General features: G+C 31.6%; 1 protein-coding gene across 3 annotated transcripts in view; it reads left to right on the top strand.

Annotated features, from left to right (window-relative positions):
* The window catches only part of LOC143059511 (uncharacterized), a 162689-nt gene extending 145479 nt beyond the window's left edge, over positions 1 to 17210 (top strand). The window contains exons 1-3 of one of the 3 annotated variants that reach the window (XM_076233022.1): positions 12110 to 12198; positions 13663 to 13716; positions 16074 to 17210. In XM_076233022.1, the coding sequence (XP_076089137.1) occupies positions 13671 to 13716; positions 16074 to 17197 (1170 nt within the window). In that variant the 5' untranslated portion in view covers positions 12110 to 12198; positions 13663 to 13670 and the 3' untranslated portion in view covers positions 17198 to 17210. Of the gene's footprint in view, positions 1 to 12109; positions 12199 to 13660; positions 13717 to 16046 lie in introns of those variants that run through there. The other 2 variants (XM_076233019.1, XM_076233021.1) reach the window with 2 other exon arrangements.
* Positions 17211 to 18513: the final 1303 nt, after the last annotated feature.

Here is an 18513-nt window from a genome sequence, read left to right as displayed (position 1 = left end):
TTAAATGAAAACGAAATTAATGATAGGTACAAAATCCTTATTGATACCTCTAAAAGTTAATTGAATAAATATCACCGATGGCTGTCCATGTTATAATTAAATCAACCATGGAATATTCTTTTCTAAACGTTTAGTTATTGACGTACATGTTTTGATAAATAAATGAAACACGCAAATAATTGTTTAGTAGTCGTGATTTTGAAAAGTGCTGACCCTATCTAATGGTCATTTTAACGATTAAAAAAATAAGATTGTAAAGTTATTTAGGGTTCAATGTCAAAATTGTTTTTGTTTTGTAAAATTTATATTTCGTCATTTTTATAACATCACAGTACCCGAATTGCACTCAGTATCAAATTTGCATCCAGTTTGTGTTGCGGACATCTGGGATTCTTAAGAAGCTTTCGTTTGTTTTTTTATGGGGGATGACAAATTTTGTTCTGTCTTTTTTTTTAGTTGTAATCTCTGACTCTGCCTATTTATTTTACATTCTTTTCGGTCCTGCCTTCTTACATTTTTTATTTATCCTGATTTTTTTTATTTTACCTAAATTGTCATCCTGCCTCATTTTTTTTAAGGTTAAAACTCCTGTCCTGCCGTTTTTTTCAAATTTCATTCTCCTCCTCCCCAACTAAAAATAAAACCATAGATTGAATACCTATTCGATTTCAAATTTTGCCTAGCTTTGTAAAACGTTATTATTTTAACTAATAAATTATCATAAGTGCGTTATGTCTATTCAGGAATTAGCTTTTAATGCCAAGATCTTTCTGCTATTAACCCTCAGATCATATATAGATGTTAACGATCGTAAGCTAGACATAAGGTAGCACCTCCCGAAACGAAAGCTTATTTTTATAAGCTAGCGTTGGAGGAGGGGGATAAGGTCTCTGCGCAATGCTAGGCGGTGTTGTCGTAGAAGTTAGAAATAAAAGTGCAGGTTCCAGCCCCGGCGCCGGGGAGGAAGTTACGTATCAAATCTACTCTAACATCGTAAGGTTGATTTTCTAGGCACTTTATATATAAATGCATGCATATAAACCGAGTTTTACTGTGCGTATTGATGTGTGTTTGTTTTTCTAAATTGGCTAGAGGTATTAGGGAAGGGTTGAGATCTCACAAAAAATTGTTTAACCCCGCCGCATTTTTGCGCCTGTCCTGCCAGGAGCCTATGCACGGCCTTTGTAAATCTTATATGATTTTTTAACTTTAGTTCATTTATATATTTCGGAGTTAAGTTTGACTTCCATTATCAAGGAAGTAGTACACATTTATTTGTATTGGCCAGCTAAGTCACACATCGGGTGCCGGATTTTTTTCGCTGTATTGGTGGCCTTATGCTGTTTTCTGATCTTTAGTAGAGTTGTTGTTTCTTTGACACATTTCCCATTTCATTCTCAATTTTATAGACACTTTTTATTGGTGAAGACCGGATGGTAAACTTGTTGCGTGTTTTATCCCCTACCTACGATAGTAGAGGGGCATTATGTTTTTGGTATGTGCGTCCGTCTGTTCGTTCGTCTGTTCGTTCGTCTGTTCGTTCGTGTGTCCGTCTGTGCGTCCGATCATCCGTCTGTCCCGCTTCAGGTTAAAGTTTTTGGTCAAGGTAGTTTTTGATGAAGCTGAAGTCCAATCAACTTGAAACTTAGTATACTTGTTGCTTATAATATGATCTTTCTAATTTTAAAGCCAAATTAGACTTTTGACCCCAATTTCACGGTCCACTGGTCATAGAAAATGAAAGTGGGAGTTTCAGGTTAAAGTTTTTGGTCGAGGTATAGTTTTTGATGAAATTGAAGTCCAGTCAACTTAAAATTTAGTACACATGTTCCCTATGGTATGATCTTTCTAATTGTAATGCAAAATTAGATTTTTTACCCAATTTCACGATCCATTGAACATCGAAAATGATAGCGCGAGTGGGGCATCTGTGTACTTTGGACACATTCTTGTTCTGTTCTGTTGTTGTTTAACTTACGGACGAAAAATGCTGAGCTAAGCATAATTCAAGTTTATCGTGATTGTACTTCTTTTTTCTTTATATATGAGGATCTGGGTGGGTTTTACAGAGTTAAGAATAATTGGACGTCTTTAAGAGTTTATGAAATTGTTTTAAAACAGTAATGAATAGAGCAAATAGACCACAATAGAAAAAAGAGAATAATGGGTACTTAAATATAAGGAAAAGGGAATAATGACCATTACAAATAAAGACTATATACGTTCTAAAGAGGGCCCTCATGGGGTTTTTGATTATGTGATTACTTGGCCGTTTTTTTAATGATTATTTGATTATTAAGCCAAATATTTCATGATTATTTGATTACCTAGGACTGTATTTTTAGTTTATGATTATTTGATTACTAAAGATAAGCAAATATTTAATGATTATGTGATTATATTGGCAAAAAATTGGTGATTATGTGATTACTAGGACCCCCCCCCCCATGAGGGGCCTCAATCAACGAACACAGAAATGAGTACACTCAAATATAAACAAATCTTAACATAGATCAGTCTATATCTACAGGGTATATTATAACGTGTGACATATTATCATTGTGACATCTCCATTGGATAAATGCGATCATGTGAATAAAACGATATCTCCGATAACACATCTCAAATGTGATCGGATCGGTTGAATTTGAAGATTTAATTCCAATGACAGATATTGCTTGAATATTAAGGATGAACACGAAGTAAAACAACCAGGGTCGAGTTCAATATCGTAGCAGCTACGTAGCCGCTACGTAACTGCTATCAATATCTATGTAACAACTAGTACATATCTACACGTTCAAATTCAATAACTAAAATAGTAGCTGCTACGACATTGAACGCAGCCCTCATATCGGTTGAATTTTTAAGAAACTGTATAATTTAATTTTGGATGTAACGCGTCTTCTGATTGGCAGGCGTTGTTTTATTTATCAGCTCATAGACATAATTGTGTCATGTGACCTCGACGTCATCAACGTTTTTTCATTGTTTACTCCGGTTTAAAATGAAAGTTAGAATTAAATTATAAGAAATGACTGTAATATGTTTTCTGTCTATTCGAAATAACATAACCGGCGCGTTATTCAGTGTGCACCACATTTTTTATGTTATTTCTTCATAGACAGAAAAAAATATTAGTCATTTCTTAAATATATATAAATAACGTCATGGTACCCAAATTGCACCTATTCAACATAAACAGCTGAGAAATACTTAAAAGTTTCCTTCAAAACTAAATAATTTATGTTTAGAATATTTGACATTATGACACGTCTTACAAAATATGTAAATATATTCAAATAAACACTAAACATTCACAATTTATATCAACGGATGAAGCTTTCCCTGGAAAAGAAAAATGTACGTATGGTGACGTTCACAAAAAGTCATCTTTTAAAAATGATAAAAAAAAATATTTTATCAACACCCATTTAAAAAAAATGTGAATATTGAGCTTGTAACTAATGTCAAATTGTTGTAAATATCTGAAAAAAATATAACAAAACATCTTTTAATCAATTTTTAATGATGTGAATTTTAGCATGGATGCAATTTGGGTACTCCTCATTACGGAATCATGGATAGTAAAAAGGTAAGATCGATCTTCAATCGGACTTAAAAAGTCTACCTCTATAGAGGTGGTTTAAAAAAGATCGATCTTATTTGAATCGATCATTTTTTTTTGTTGTTGGTGTAAACGCTTAAATCGATCGCGATCGATCTTTTTTTAGTAAAACGTTATATTTAGATATGAAAATAAAGGTCAGATCGGTTCTTCTTATGTTGTAGTGTAAACGCACTGGATTAAATAAGATCGATCTCGATCGATCTTGCTCGTGCAATGTAAACGCGAACTGGTCTTTTCAAGATCGATTCAAATAAAGATAGATTCAATTTCGTTGCTAGTGTGAACGGGGTCTAAGTCTTATATTGTGGCATATATAAAAGGGTCATTTCTTTCTCAGACTGCTCATATCGGCTTTAATCTGAATTTATCACAGGAGTATACTGATTGATAGTTGAGTCTGAGAGAACTTGATTTATTAGCTGAAATTTGGCTTTGACTAGGTTTTAATACAAGGAGTACTTAGAATATTCAATGTAAACTTGTGTTTTATGATAACGCTGGAATTAGTAGCTAAATTAAAAATTAGTAAACTTAATTACATTGGTATAAACGAGGGGTTAGAAAAATCAACCTTAAGCAGTTACACGTGAAGATAGCATCGTTCTTTCAGCGGCAGTAGATAAAACAATAGATCAAGTTATATTTGACAATTAATGAACCGAGTAATGAACTTGGTATGAACTTTAATTTTAATCTACGTCAAAGATATTAGTCCTTTGAAGACCGTAATGTGACATTTATAGACCGCGTGATGAAGAAGATTGCTATTTATTCTTTTTTTTTTTATTAAATTTTGTTGGATAGATTGTTAATTGTCTACATGTATATATCACTCCACGTCTCTCGATTGAAAAAAAGAGATCATAATTGAAATGTCAATAAGACTGTGACAGGCACACCCAACTTTCCTATTTCTTGACAGTGGCAGATCCAGGGCGGAGAAGCACCACCCCCTGTCTGTCCTCAAGCACCTTTTCTTTTAATGCATAATTGACATGATTTTAAGAAAAAAATCTATATTTTTGGTTCGCTTGAATATATTTCAATTTCATGAATTAACACCCCCCCCCCCCTTTTTCATAATTCTGGATCCGCTTCCGATCTAAACTCTTGATCTACTACTGTAACAATATCATATTATTTATAGAAATTTATATAAAAATATTTTGTTATAATGATCTAAATTACTAGTATTGACAAATACTGGAAAAGGGGGAGGGGGAAATTGTCATGCCTTTGGAAGATGGGGTCATGAACTTCATGAAGATTTCCGTCCTTCAAAGTAGGGACTTGAAAAAAATTACAAAAATTGTACTGTTTCCTCCAAGGTTCTCAACCTAAACACAATGACCAGTCCTTAATTTACATGTTTGACCAATACAATATGATAACCAAGATCATAATAATCAATGTAATCATTTATGAATGGCAAAGTAACTGTTTTTATAAAAGTATTTTGACTCAGGATTTTTAGTTTCTTATATATTTGCGAAAGCAAATTTACAGATCTAACATTGTTGGGTTGATGTTTAGACGAGTTGTATATATATATATATATCGGCAAACTTAAAGCGTGGAATACACACTGCCTTAAACATTCCCATGCCAAATTCAAGAGGTAGATCCAAATCGCGCAACACAAAAGGACGTGGACGTGGACGTGGCAGAGGTCATCATGAATAACTTGCTTTTTAATATTATACATATTACCATATCATTATGTTGACTTCCTTTAACATGTTTAAAGTCATTTACATATAATTTATATATACATGTACAACTTTATATATTTCTTCTTTTTTTTTGGGCTGATAAATTCATATTCTCATTTGAATAGATTTTTCAAATAAAACAGCCATTATGTGAAGAAGTCACACTATTACATGGTCATATATATGTAACCTCTGCTAGGTATAAAAGTTCGCCTTTTTTATTTTATTTTATTCATTTTTATTTTTAGTTTTCACATTTGAATCATACTTTTGATCTTGAATTAACCCAGGATATCAGGTTATTCAACCCAAATCAGTTTAATAGTTATTCAGTTAAAAGAGGATACATAGAAAAGAAATTATCTGTCATTATATCATAGACTATTTGTATTTAGAAAACCATTGTAAAAACTATCCTCTAAATAAATCTACTTATTTCAAATATTTACATTTCTGAATATTTTCCTTGTTGAGACAAATTTTTATTATTTTTTTTTTATAGATAGAAAATCTATTCTATTATTTATACCAGATTTAATTGTATCAACCAAAATGCCAAAATCAAACCAATCATCTGTAAAATTTGGTTATTGGAATATAGGTGGCTTATTTTCAAAGGGCATGAATAAAGCAGAGGATCCCCTTTTTCTGAAACATATAGAGAATTACGACATTGTTTTTTTAGTCGAAACTCATGTGGGATATAATTCCCAAATACACAATATTGGCAAATTTCATTATCATCCAATATGTAGAAAATTATCAAATAATAACCGTCATTTTGGGGGTATAGCAATTCTACAGAAAAGTCACGTTAAACCTCATGTCAAAATATTGATTAACAGTAATCCAGATTATCAATGGATTAAATTAGAAAAATCCTTTTTTGGATTTAAAAGTGACCTATTTATTTGTGTACTGTACAACCCCCCTGTTACGTCTAAATATACCCAAGAACTCTCTTCTGATGTTTTTGAATGCATAGAAAAAGATATCTTTCAATATAGATGAACAATTAAGTAACAGTCAATTTGGTTTTAGAGAGAACCACAGAACTGCAGATAGCATTTTTATATTAAAATCTCTAATAAATAAGTATTTACATAAAAACAAAAAGAAATTTTATGCTTGTTTTGTAGATTTAAGAAAGGCATTTGACTCTGTATGGAGAGATGCTCTTTTGTACAAACTTTATAATATGGGGGTAGGAAAGAAACTTTTTAACATTATAAAACATCAATATGATGACACTGGGTCTTCAATTAAATACAAAAACATGGTAACTGATATGTTTAATATTACAAGAGGGGTAAAACAAGGTGATTCACTGAGTCCTACTTTATTTAATATATTCATTAATGACATCACAGAGGTCTTTGAAAATGACTTGTGTTATCCTCTAAAAATTATAGACTCAAAACTAAGTTGCCTGCTTTTTGCAGATGACTTGTTAATTTTTTCAGAAACTAAAACAGGGCTACAGAATAGTCTCAACAATTTAGCTTTATACTGTGATAAATGGCAGATAGAATTGAATATTAAAAAGACAAAATCTATGATATTTAATAGGACATGCTCTAAACTAGAAAAATCATTTTTAAATTTTAAAAACAGTAACATTGATAATGTATCAGAATACTCATTTTTAGGCTTATTAATTAAATGCAATGGCAACATGTCTCATAGTACTAAAGAACTTGTCAAAAAAGCCCAAAAAGCATTATTTGGGTTGAAAGCATACACAAAGTCTTTGAATAATTTACCAGTCAAAGTTGCATGCCACCTCTTTGATTCCCTCATAAAACCAATAATGATATACAACTCTGAAGTTACATATTTAGACACATATATATCTCTTTTTAGAGCAAAAAATAGAGCTTTAAATTCTGGAAAAGAAGTAGATATTTTAAGTTTTGCAGAAAAAAGTCCAATTGAAAAATTACACTTGCATTTTTGTAAATTTTTACTAGGAACTAGAAAGAATGCATCTAATCTTGCAACTAGAGCTGAATTGGGAAGACTTCCTATAGAATTTAATATTAAAACACAAACTTTATTATATTTAAAGAGATTTGAATGCTGTAAGTTAAATCCTCTTTTGAAAGAAGCTTACACGCTTAGTAAAAACTTAGACTCAGAAGGAGTATACTCCTGGTTTACATATGTAAAAAATATTTTAAGTGAACTTAATTTAGATATAGCACAAATTCAACAAAATACTAGTTCAGACAAAAAAATAAATAATTCATTTAAAGTTTATATAAAAACAAGCTCTAAAAACTACTTTGAAAATTTGATACATGATAAGATGCAAAACATTGATGAAAAAAGTAAACTTTATTTATATAAGAATCTTAAACAAAATTTACGTTTTGAAGACTATTTAAGAACATCAAACTTTACATATAGAAAATTAATAACAAAACTAAGAATTAGTGACCATAATTTAAATATAGAAAAAGGCAGACATACTAATATTCCTAGAGAGCAGAGATTATGCCTTAAATGTAAAACATTAGAAAACGAAAAACATTTTATATTAGATTGTAAATTAAATATGGAACTAAGAAATAACTTTTTTAACAATTTGGATTTTAATTTTTCTGTTAAAGATTTATCTGATGAAGGAAAGTTGATTTTTATACTCAATCCATCAACACCATCACAAGTAAATAAATTGGGGTCCTACATCAAAAGGTCATTAGAACTGAGGACAGGGGACACTGGAATATTTACTGTAAATGAATGATTGTGTATATATATATATATGCGAAATATAGTTATATTGTTTATTATTTTGTATGTCACAAACTTAATGTTTAAAGTTTACATGGCAATAAATATTTGAAAAAAGTATAAAAAAATGGGTGAAATTTTGTTATGTGGAGATTTTAATGCCAGAATAGGCTCTGAAAATGACTTTATAGTAAACGATGATTCAAAATTTACTCCAATTTTTGATACATACCCTACTGACAAAAACATTATGACAAGAAAAAGTCGAGACCAAAAAATTGATCAAAGAGGCAAAGAAGTTTTGGATTTTTTGCATTAGTAAACAAATAAGAATTTTAAATGGCAGAGTTCTTGGTGATACATTTGGTAATTTTACTTGCTATACCCCCAATGGTGCAAGTGTGGTTGATTATGTTGCTGTGTCGGAAGAAATTCTTGAAAATGTACTGTATTTTAAAGTATCCAGATTTATTCCCACATTATCTGATTGTCATTGTAAACTTGAGTGGGAATTATCTGCAAAATATTGTGTTCCTGGAGAAAATGATATTCCAATCCAGTTGAAAAATATGACACCTAATTATATCTGGACTGACTGTTCAGCAATAAAATTTCAAGAAACACTTTCTTCAGATACACTACAAAACTACATACTAGAATTCAACAACAACACAATTCAATTTACTCAGACATCAGTAGATGACGCATCATCAAAACTTTCAAACATCTTTTTATCAGCAGCAAATCTATCACTTAAACGACCTTTAAAAAAACACACAAACAAACAAAAAAACAAAAAGTGGTTTGACGCAAGTTTACAACAAGCTCGAACTAACTTGCTTAATTATGGAAAAATTTATTCAAGATTTCCATATGATCCAATTATCAAAAATCACTTTTATAAACTGAATCGTGAATACTCCAAACTAAGGAAATATAAATACAAACAATACAAACCATCATTGATTAGTCAGCTGGACTCCTTGCACGAAGAGAATCCAAAACTGTATTGGAACTTAATTAATGAACTACAGGAAAAAAATGAAACTAAAAAAAAATGTGGAGTACAACCATCAACTTTGATATCACATTTCCAAAAGTTGTCACAACTGAAAGGTGAATTTCAAAGTAGATATACAGAGCTATGTGAAAAACTGAAACAGTTAGAAAACTCAAAATGTTTCAACGAGTTGGACTCCTTTATCACTGAGTCTGAAATATCCAAAGCCATTTCACACTTAAAATGCAATAAATCATCAGGCTTGGATAACATTAGTAATAATATGATAAAGAATGGACAGACTTTCCTTTTAAAAAGTTTTCAACAGATGTTTAATACTTGTCTGTCTTCAGGTATATACCCAACATCTTGGGCTGAAGGTTATATTACACCAATTTTTAAAAGCAACGATACAAGTGACCCTAACAATTATAGAGGAATAACAATAACAAGTGCAATTGGAAAGCTTTTTAATAGAATATTAAGTCTAAGACTGGACAAATTTCTTCAGGAACATAATATTATACATGATAGTCAAATTGGATTCACAAGGAAAGCCAGAACTGCAGATCATATGTTTATTTTAAACTGTCTTATTAACAAATACTGTAATTCAAAAGAAGGTAGACTGTTTGCCTGTTTTGTTGATTTTCAGAAGGCTTTTGATACTGTTATACATACAGGGATCAAGATTAAACTACTAGATATTGGGGCTGGGTCTAATTTTTATAACATTATTAAAAGTATGTATGAAATTAGCAAATCATGTGTCAAAATTCAAAATCAAGTAAGTGATTTTTTCCCATTAGATATTGGAGTCAAACAAGGTGACAACCTCAGTCCGAATTTATTCAAGATATTCATAAATGATTTGCCCAGATATTTGTCAGATACTAGAGACCCAGTTAATGTCAATGACAAAGATCTACATTGTTTAATGTATGCTGATGATATTGTTTTATTATCTACATCAGCTGAAGGACTACGAGAAAAGCTGGGAATGCTTGATAAATTTTGCAAAGATTGGTGTCTCAATGTGAATACTAATAAGACAAAGGTGCTGATTTTCAACAAGGCAGGCAGACATGTAAAACAGATATTCACATTTCAGAATATAAATCTGGAATGTGTTTCAAAATACAAATACCTAGGTTTATATTTAAGCTCATCTGGTTCATTCAGTTATGCTCAAAATGAACTATACAAAAAATCCCTGAAAGCTCATTTCAAATTAAGGAAAGATCTTTTATCACTTAATCCTGATGTAAAAACAAGTATTCATGTTTTTGACCACACTGTAAAACCTATTTTATTATATGGTAGCGAAATATGGGGGATGTTTAATTCTCTTTCCTCTAAATGTAAGAAGGAAGATATATCTTTTGAAAAATTATATTCAGGTTTACCCTGTGAGAAACTTCATATAAAATTTTGTAAATTTATACTTGGGGTACACAAGAAAACAACAAATGCTGCAGTGTTATCTGAACTTGGAAGATTTCCAATATATTTTAATATTATAAAAGGAATGTTATTGTACTGGTATAGATTAGAGAATTTAGGTAATAATTTTCCTCTATTAAAAGAGGCATATACACAATCAAAGACACTACATCACATGAATATAACATCATGGTATGGTTCAATAAATGTTGTTTTTAAAATACTTGGTATTGACTATACAAATGCCATAAATGCTCCATTTTGTGAATCCTTATACAAATTTAAGAAATATATACAAACCAAGCTATCAATATTGTTTATTAGCTGTTGGAAAAAACAAATAGATAAATTTTCAGACAGTAAACTGAAAACCTACCTTTTATATAAAACAAATTTTGGTTTTGAAAAATATCTAACATTGATCAAGAATTTTGAACTTAGAAGAAGTTTTACTAAATTACGTGTATCTTCTCATAGATTACAAATAGAATTAGGTAGATATCAGGGTATTCCCCGAATTAACAGAATATGTAATAAAAGTTCTTCCAATACTGTCGAAGATGAGGCTCATTTTCTATTTGATTGTAACAAATTTGAGGATGATAGAAATTGTATGTTAGCTAGTATTGCACAATATAATTCTTATTTTAATCATATGAACAGTCAAAGCAAAATTATCTGGTTATTTAGTGTAGAAAATGTTGAGTTACTTAAAATAATATGTAATTTTATATACAAACATCTTCCTTAGTGAAGATTAGTTAAAGGAAATCTATGTGTGTATATACATTTGATTGGACATAGAAAATTATATTCATCTGAATATCACAAACATACTAGCCGATTAAAAAAAAAATAATTGTTAAGATATATTATTTATTCAAATGTTCTCTTATATCCTTGAGGCATCGTCCCCTGGTATCAACTGCATTCAAGTTACCTATGATGCTTCCTTGTTTGCTTTTGATACAGGTAGGAAAGAGACATTTACACACATTTTACATGCCTATGGCCCATAAGGTATCGTCCCCTGGTGTCAGCTGCCTTTAGGAAACCATAATGCTTTCCTATTTGCTGCTGACACAGGATGAGTCATGGACATGTTTAATTTCTACTTTCTTTTTGGCTAATTATTATATATTTAATTGATCCAACTTTTTGTGTACTATACATATGTGGATATCTATTTTTCTTTTTTTTTCTTTTTGGGCTGCTTGTTTGTTATCTATATCAACCACACTTATAATAAAATGCATTAGTATTAAAAAAAAACCCAACATACTATAGATTCTTTATCTACGTATTCTTTAAGAACTTAAATAGTTCTCGTTTAACTTTCTTTTTTTTTTTTATCTCATTGTTTGTATTGTATTATGAAAAAAATTATTGATGTTGTAATGTTTATGCCCTTTGGGGCCCATAATTGGAAATAAAAATATCTTATCTTATCTTATATATATATATATTTTTTTGTAAACTCATTTTATACAAAACATTCTTTTGTTTATTTGTTTTTTTTACATATTCTAGTATTCTAGATCATTTTCAAAACGATTTACATCCAGTATATAAAATACCCTTCAGGAGCCCCCATCACGATCATGATCAATTGGTTTTTCTCCAACATGGCGGATCATGTTTGTAGTGTTTAGGAAGCTGATCATTCTGTTTAACAGGCACGTATATCATACAATTTACAGTATTTAAATAAACCGGTTCATTTGTAAAATAATCATTTCCAACAAACAATATTTACTGACAAAATTAAATGCACGTAAAAGGCTGACAACGCTTAAATGATTTTAATGACCCCTTTTCCCGACCGACTTTACAAGGTGACAAAGACCACAACAATCATAATTTTATCATAAGTAGGTCATTATGTAAACAATATGTTACTCGTTTTACTTTGTTTATTTACAAGATATGCACGATTGGTTAATCAGAAAGTTGGTCCTCAACGCATGCAAAAAATGTTAAAAATGAACATGATTATGTTGGCCTTGATCCGTCATGCTCTGTGAATCTCTATGTAAATACTTTGTATTTTATTGAGAGGCCATGGTGAGGGTAAACATCTATTTATAATTATGTACATGTTAATTTTGAAATACCATACTCGAGAAAATTCGGATTGATTAATAAGTATTGAGGCAGAGTTGATGGCATGTAATAAATGAAAACAAACATAACTTATGGGGATGTGTATTCTAATAACCATGGAGGCAACTGCTGAAAAGGGGGTATCTTTCTACATTTTAATTGTTCAAAAGTGTTTTTATTTTATTTGATCTTGTGTATTATTTATTGCCTTGTTTAAGTCATATAAGTCGAATTAAAAATAAAAATACAAAAATAAAATACAAAATTATAAATACGAAGGAACGGTACGGAAGTTGAAAAAATATTTTTAGAACTGTTATAAAAATAATTTACGAGTCAGTTTACAATGCATGCATGCAGATTCTAAAAATTTCTCAATTTTGCAGTGAAAAAAAAATGTTGCATTTCTCAGTTCTTAGCTGAATTATGTTTATATATTGATGCATGGATGGGATTTACAGAATAGAGAATAATGGGCCAATTCTACAGAAAAAGGGGCCAAATTTTTTTTTTTTAAATGGACAGGGAATAATGGGGTGTTAAATTATAATCAAGAGAATAATGGGCTAAATGTATAAAGAATAGAGGAAAGTTGGTTTAACAATATAAGAATACACAATTGGTATGAGTTTTAGGTCCGGATTCATTTCTGCTTTCTAGGTCATTTGAAAATGCCTGTACCAAGTCAGGAATATGACAGTTCTTGTCCATTGATGCGTTTTGTTATTTGATTTTGCCATGTGATTATGGACTTTCCGAATTGATTTTCTTCTGAGTTCAGTATTTTTGTGATTTTACTTTTCACTATGCCCAATATTCTCATTTTTTTAATATCTTAGTAAAAATTGTCTCTCTCTATTCCTTATTTTTAACCCTATTTCTCACTATTCTTTTTCTTTATATTTGGTCCATTATTCTCCATTGCACAAACTCTTCCATCCTCTATGATGCATGTAATATTTGCCACTGGACCTTACAAAATAATCCATCGTCGTCGTCATCATGTTTACCAACTATTTTGTTTTCTTTTTTTTTAGTTGATAAGATGGACCAACAGAATGAAGAATCGAGTAAAGGAGATCATAGCATTGGTAATATTTTAAAAGAGAGTCAAAAGATCAGTAAGACAATAGATATAAGAAGATGTGGTATGAGTGTCAATGAGACAACACTCCATCCAAGTCACAGTTAACCATCATAGGTCAAAGTACAGTCTTCAATCTGTCAATACGGAGCCGTGGCTCAAACTGAACAGCAAGCTATAAAGGGCACAAAAATGACTAGTGTAAAACCATAGAAACAGGAAACCAACGGTCTAATCTGTATACAAAAAACGAAAAACACTTATGAACCGCATCAACAAATGACAACTACTGAACATCAGATTCATTAAAGAGTCGAAAGAGAACAAAAGTAAATTAAAACATCAATGGTCGAAAATAAACTGATAACGCCATTTCTAACAAAACGAAAATGACTAAAACAGACAAACAACAGTACACAAAACCAATATAGAAAACCCAAAGACTGAGATAAAAGAAGTCAACATAAACCTGCACGGGGGATGATCTCAGGTGCTCCAGAAGGATAAGCAGATCCTGCCCCACATGTGGAACCTGTACGTCGTGTTGATCATGTTAGTGTGTAGGTGTATAGTTTAATTAACGCATTGAAACCTATGGCATTTGTCTCTGGAAAAAAGTACGTACTAGTATAAAGATTGTACTTTATCCAAACTATCTTTTTAAGTAAATGGGTAGAAGCTTGCATCATTTACAGTACATGTAGTTCAGCATCTATTTAACCGCATACAAGTTTTTGACTCTTGTCAGTTTTATCACAAAACCATCGGAAAAAATACAACTTCGTGGTTAGAAAAGACGAACAAAAAAAGCAATAGTCCTAAAAACAGTAAAATGAAGATTGAGATTAATAGCAATATTCTACGTTACTAATCTCATTAAAAACCCGGCGAGAAGAACACTAACTGTCTTGCTCATGTGAACAAAATGTATCATAAAAGCTGCATGTGGTCATTAAAGAGGAAAATCAACTCACCCGTGGTCATCACTAACACAGATTCAAATAAAACCATAATATTATGAACGATAAAAATGACGAATTATTGTGATATAGGTTTTTGATTATTTAATAAAAAAAAATCCGTTACAAATGATTTTGTTTAAAATTTGGGTCGCCAGTTGCAGAACTTTCAATGTAGCAAAAAGTACATTGAATTAAATATTATTTGGCCTTTTATTAGATATAGGAAGATGTGGTGTGAGTGCCAATGATACAACTCGGTCTCCATTCAAATAGCAATTTATAAAAGTAAACCATTATAGGTCAATGTACGGCCTTCAACACGGAGCCTTTGTCACTTTAAGACTTTTATGACTGTTGACTATTTCGTGTCGACTTGTTTTTATTCATACCTCATCTCACTCACTTAAAGAGTGATACAGTAGTTGGCCTACTTAAGTCGACTAATCGACTATGGAAAGCCAACGGGTCATAATTTTTAATTCATAACTTGTCAATTTGTAACTTGTAGTTGTATTTACACCAGAGAACACTGATATTAGTATGAATTTTCCAGCTCCGTCTCATATTTCATGTATTTCGTTTGTTTTTCCCAGGTTTGGTGACGAGTACAGTAAATATCATATATGTTTATTCGAGGTTCTATTATATGTATGTGCTGTATATAATTAATTTAAATTAGTTAGGTGTACATTCCATATGTAGGCGCTCCTACTTACAGAAGAAAAAACCGAACGCCATCTGTCGTCATAATGATCGTTAGCATAATACAACGACAACATTTATTAACACTTTGACATTTCACACATCGACATTTCACGAATCGACAAGTTACAAAACATCAATATACAAATTGACAATTAAACGATAAAGAATTTTGAAATCACACAGTTACAAGTTACAAATTGACAATTTACGAATTAACAATTTTGAAATTACAAATATACAAGTTACAAACTGACAATTTACGCATTACGAATTATGAAATTACACAACTACAAGTTACGAATTGACAAGTTACGAATTAAAAATTTTGACCCCGTTGGCTTTCCATACTCGACCACCTGCCCCTTCAAAATTATATTATACTTAACTTGCCAAATCATAAATATTTTTTTAACCGTCCAATCATGGTGCCCAAAATTGCCCAAAACTTGCCGCAATACAATCATGACAATCAAACAAATGGTTTCACAATAAAGAAAGTAAATGATTTGAATGATTGGCATGATTGGGTGATTGAAGTACATTTTTAAATACAAAAACATGTATTAGTATGCACACTTTAAACAAAGTAACCTATAAATAGTGTCATTGACAAAACATAAATGACTATATGTATGAATAAATATTCACCTTCGAGTGTTTTATATTTCAGATCAGAAATCGTTTAATTTATTTGCAGAAATGGCCGAACAATCTCAGAACATGCCACCAGAAAGTCCAGTTCTTATGTCGGATTTCAAATGGTGCGACTCAGCAACTGCTCTGATGTTGAAACTTTATCGTGAAAAGCAAATGAAATTCAATAATCCTCACGTGAAAAAGAAAGTGGTTTGGCGGGAAATAGCAGACGTGATGCAACAAAATGGATACGCTTTTGACGCAGATCGTTGTGAAAGAAAATTTTTGAACCTTAAAACTAGTTACAGGAATACAATTCAGCATAATTGCATGACTGGAAATATGTCTAGAACATGCGCATTCTTTTCCGAATTGCACGAGATTTTTCAGATGCAGATTGGTATTGACGATGGAAAGACACCAGTGAATCTCCAGCCATCGCCAATTCGTCTGATACCGAATGCGAATAACGTACAAGTGGTGCCAGTCTCTGAAGGAAAAGAAAGGAGCTCTTCTATAACCTCTCCACCTACCGATCACTCCGCATATCGATTTCCTACACAACGTCAACAAGGGCCTCAACATTCACCCCTTCCTCAAACGAACTCTGAATCACCATTTGATAAAAGATCGAATAATACACCAGCACATTCTGTACCAAATTCTAGTCCAAATAGTCAGTTCTATGTTTCTGCATCCATGCTATTAGAAGCTTCCGCACAACGAAATAGTTCTAATGGCAACAAACAAATTACACAAGGGCAGAGTCTTGGACTACAGAAAGCATTAGACAATCATACCGAGAGGCGTTTATCCAGTCACCAATCATCTAGTTTTCAACAGAGAAATCCACCTCCTAGTCCCATACAAACCACGACCGCGCCATTATCACACCCCACCGAAAACGGTCGCCATAATTATCAAAATACATCTGTTATTGACCTTTGTAATGACAGGAAACGTTCAAGTTCTGAAAATGAATCAAGACAAGAACGAATTAAAAAAAGCAAAAATAACGACTTACAAACACTATTGGCTAGTTTCGAAAAATACCGAGAGGAACAGAAAATTCGTGAAGATGACCGAATGAGAATGATGAAAGAATTCCATGACGAGGAAATGAAGGTCACGAACCGGTTTCTGGACATTATTCAACAGTGTGTCCAGTATAATTCTGATGATTAAAAGATTGAATTGGTGTTTTGTCTTAAATATGTCTTCACAGTTTAAGATATTGAGAAAATTCGGTACAAAAGAGTATAGAATAATAAGTTTAAAAAAATAAAACATGTAAATTGTTCTACCAAATAAAGATAACAGTAGTATACCGCTGTTCGAAAGTCATAAAATCGAGAGAGAACAAATCCGGGTTACAAACTAAAAGTAGGCAAAACACATCAGCTGTAGGAGAAAAACAAAGGAACAACAGAAAGACTTAAATCCAACAACAAAAACGCAAACATTCAGCTGAGGACAACAGCGGCGCCGGGTGCGATATTTTCTCACTGCTTTGAAGACCCATTGATGGCCTTCGTCTGTTGTCTTCTTGACGTATTCCCCATTTCCATTCTCAAATTTATTTATAATAGATAATTATTGTTTACAAAACTATTTGATAACAACTGACTTGGGACAGAACATTTTAAGAAAAAATGGTGGATTGAACCATATTTTATAGCAAGCCAAACCTCCCGCGTATATGGCAATGTTAAAAAAATATCGATAAAAGGATTACAATACATGAAAGTAATACAGTATAAACAAACGTAAGAACACTCAGCACAAGTTGAACTTTGTACAAACATCGTATTTTCAAAATAGAAAAAAAAGAAAGGTTTCTCATTCCCTTTTTTAGCTCACCTGGCCCAAAGGGCCAAGTGAGCTTTTCTCATCACTTGACGTCCGTCGTCGTCGTCTGTTAACTTTTACAAAAATCTTCTCCTCTGAAACTACTGGGCCAAATTTAACCAAACTTAGCCACAATCATTATTGGGGTATCTAGTTAAAAAAAATGTGTCTGGTGACCCGGCCAGCCAACCAAGTTGGCCGCCATGGCTAAAAATAGAACATAGGGGTAAAATGTACATTTTGGCTTATAACTCTGAAACCAAAGCATTTAGAGCAAATCTGACATGGGTTAAAATTGTTTATCAGTTCAAAATTTATCTGCCCTGAAATTTTCAGATGAATCGGAGAACCCGTTGATGGGTAATTTTAAGGAAATTTTGCCGTTTTTGGTTATCATCTTGAATATTATCATAGATAGAGATAAACTGTAGACAGCAATAATTTTCAGCAAAGTAAGATCTACAAATAAGTCAACATGACCAAAATGAACAGTTGACCCCTGAAGGAGTTATTGACCTTTATAGTCAATTTTTAACAATTTATTGTAAGTTTTTGTAATATTTTACAAAAATCTTCTTCTCTGAAATTACTGAGACAAATTTAACCAAACTTGTCCACAATCATCATTAGGGTATGTAGTTTAAAAAATGTGT

This window comes from Mytilus galloprovincialis, chromosome 14 (genome assembly GCF_965363235.1).
Source record: "Mytilus galloprovincialis chromosome 14, xbMytGall1.hap1.1, whole genome shotgun sequence".
Taxonomy (NCBI): Eukaryota; Metazoa; Mollusca; class Bivalvia; order Mytilida; family Mytilidae; genus Mytilus; species Mytilus galloprovincialis.
The sequence above is the reverse complement of the archived record's forward strand: the minus strand, read 5'-3'. Positions and strand labels throughout refer to the sequence as shown.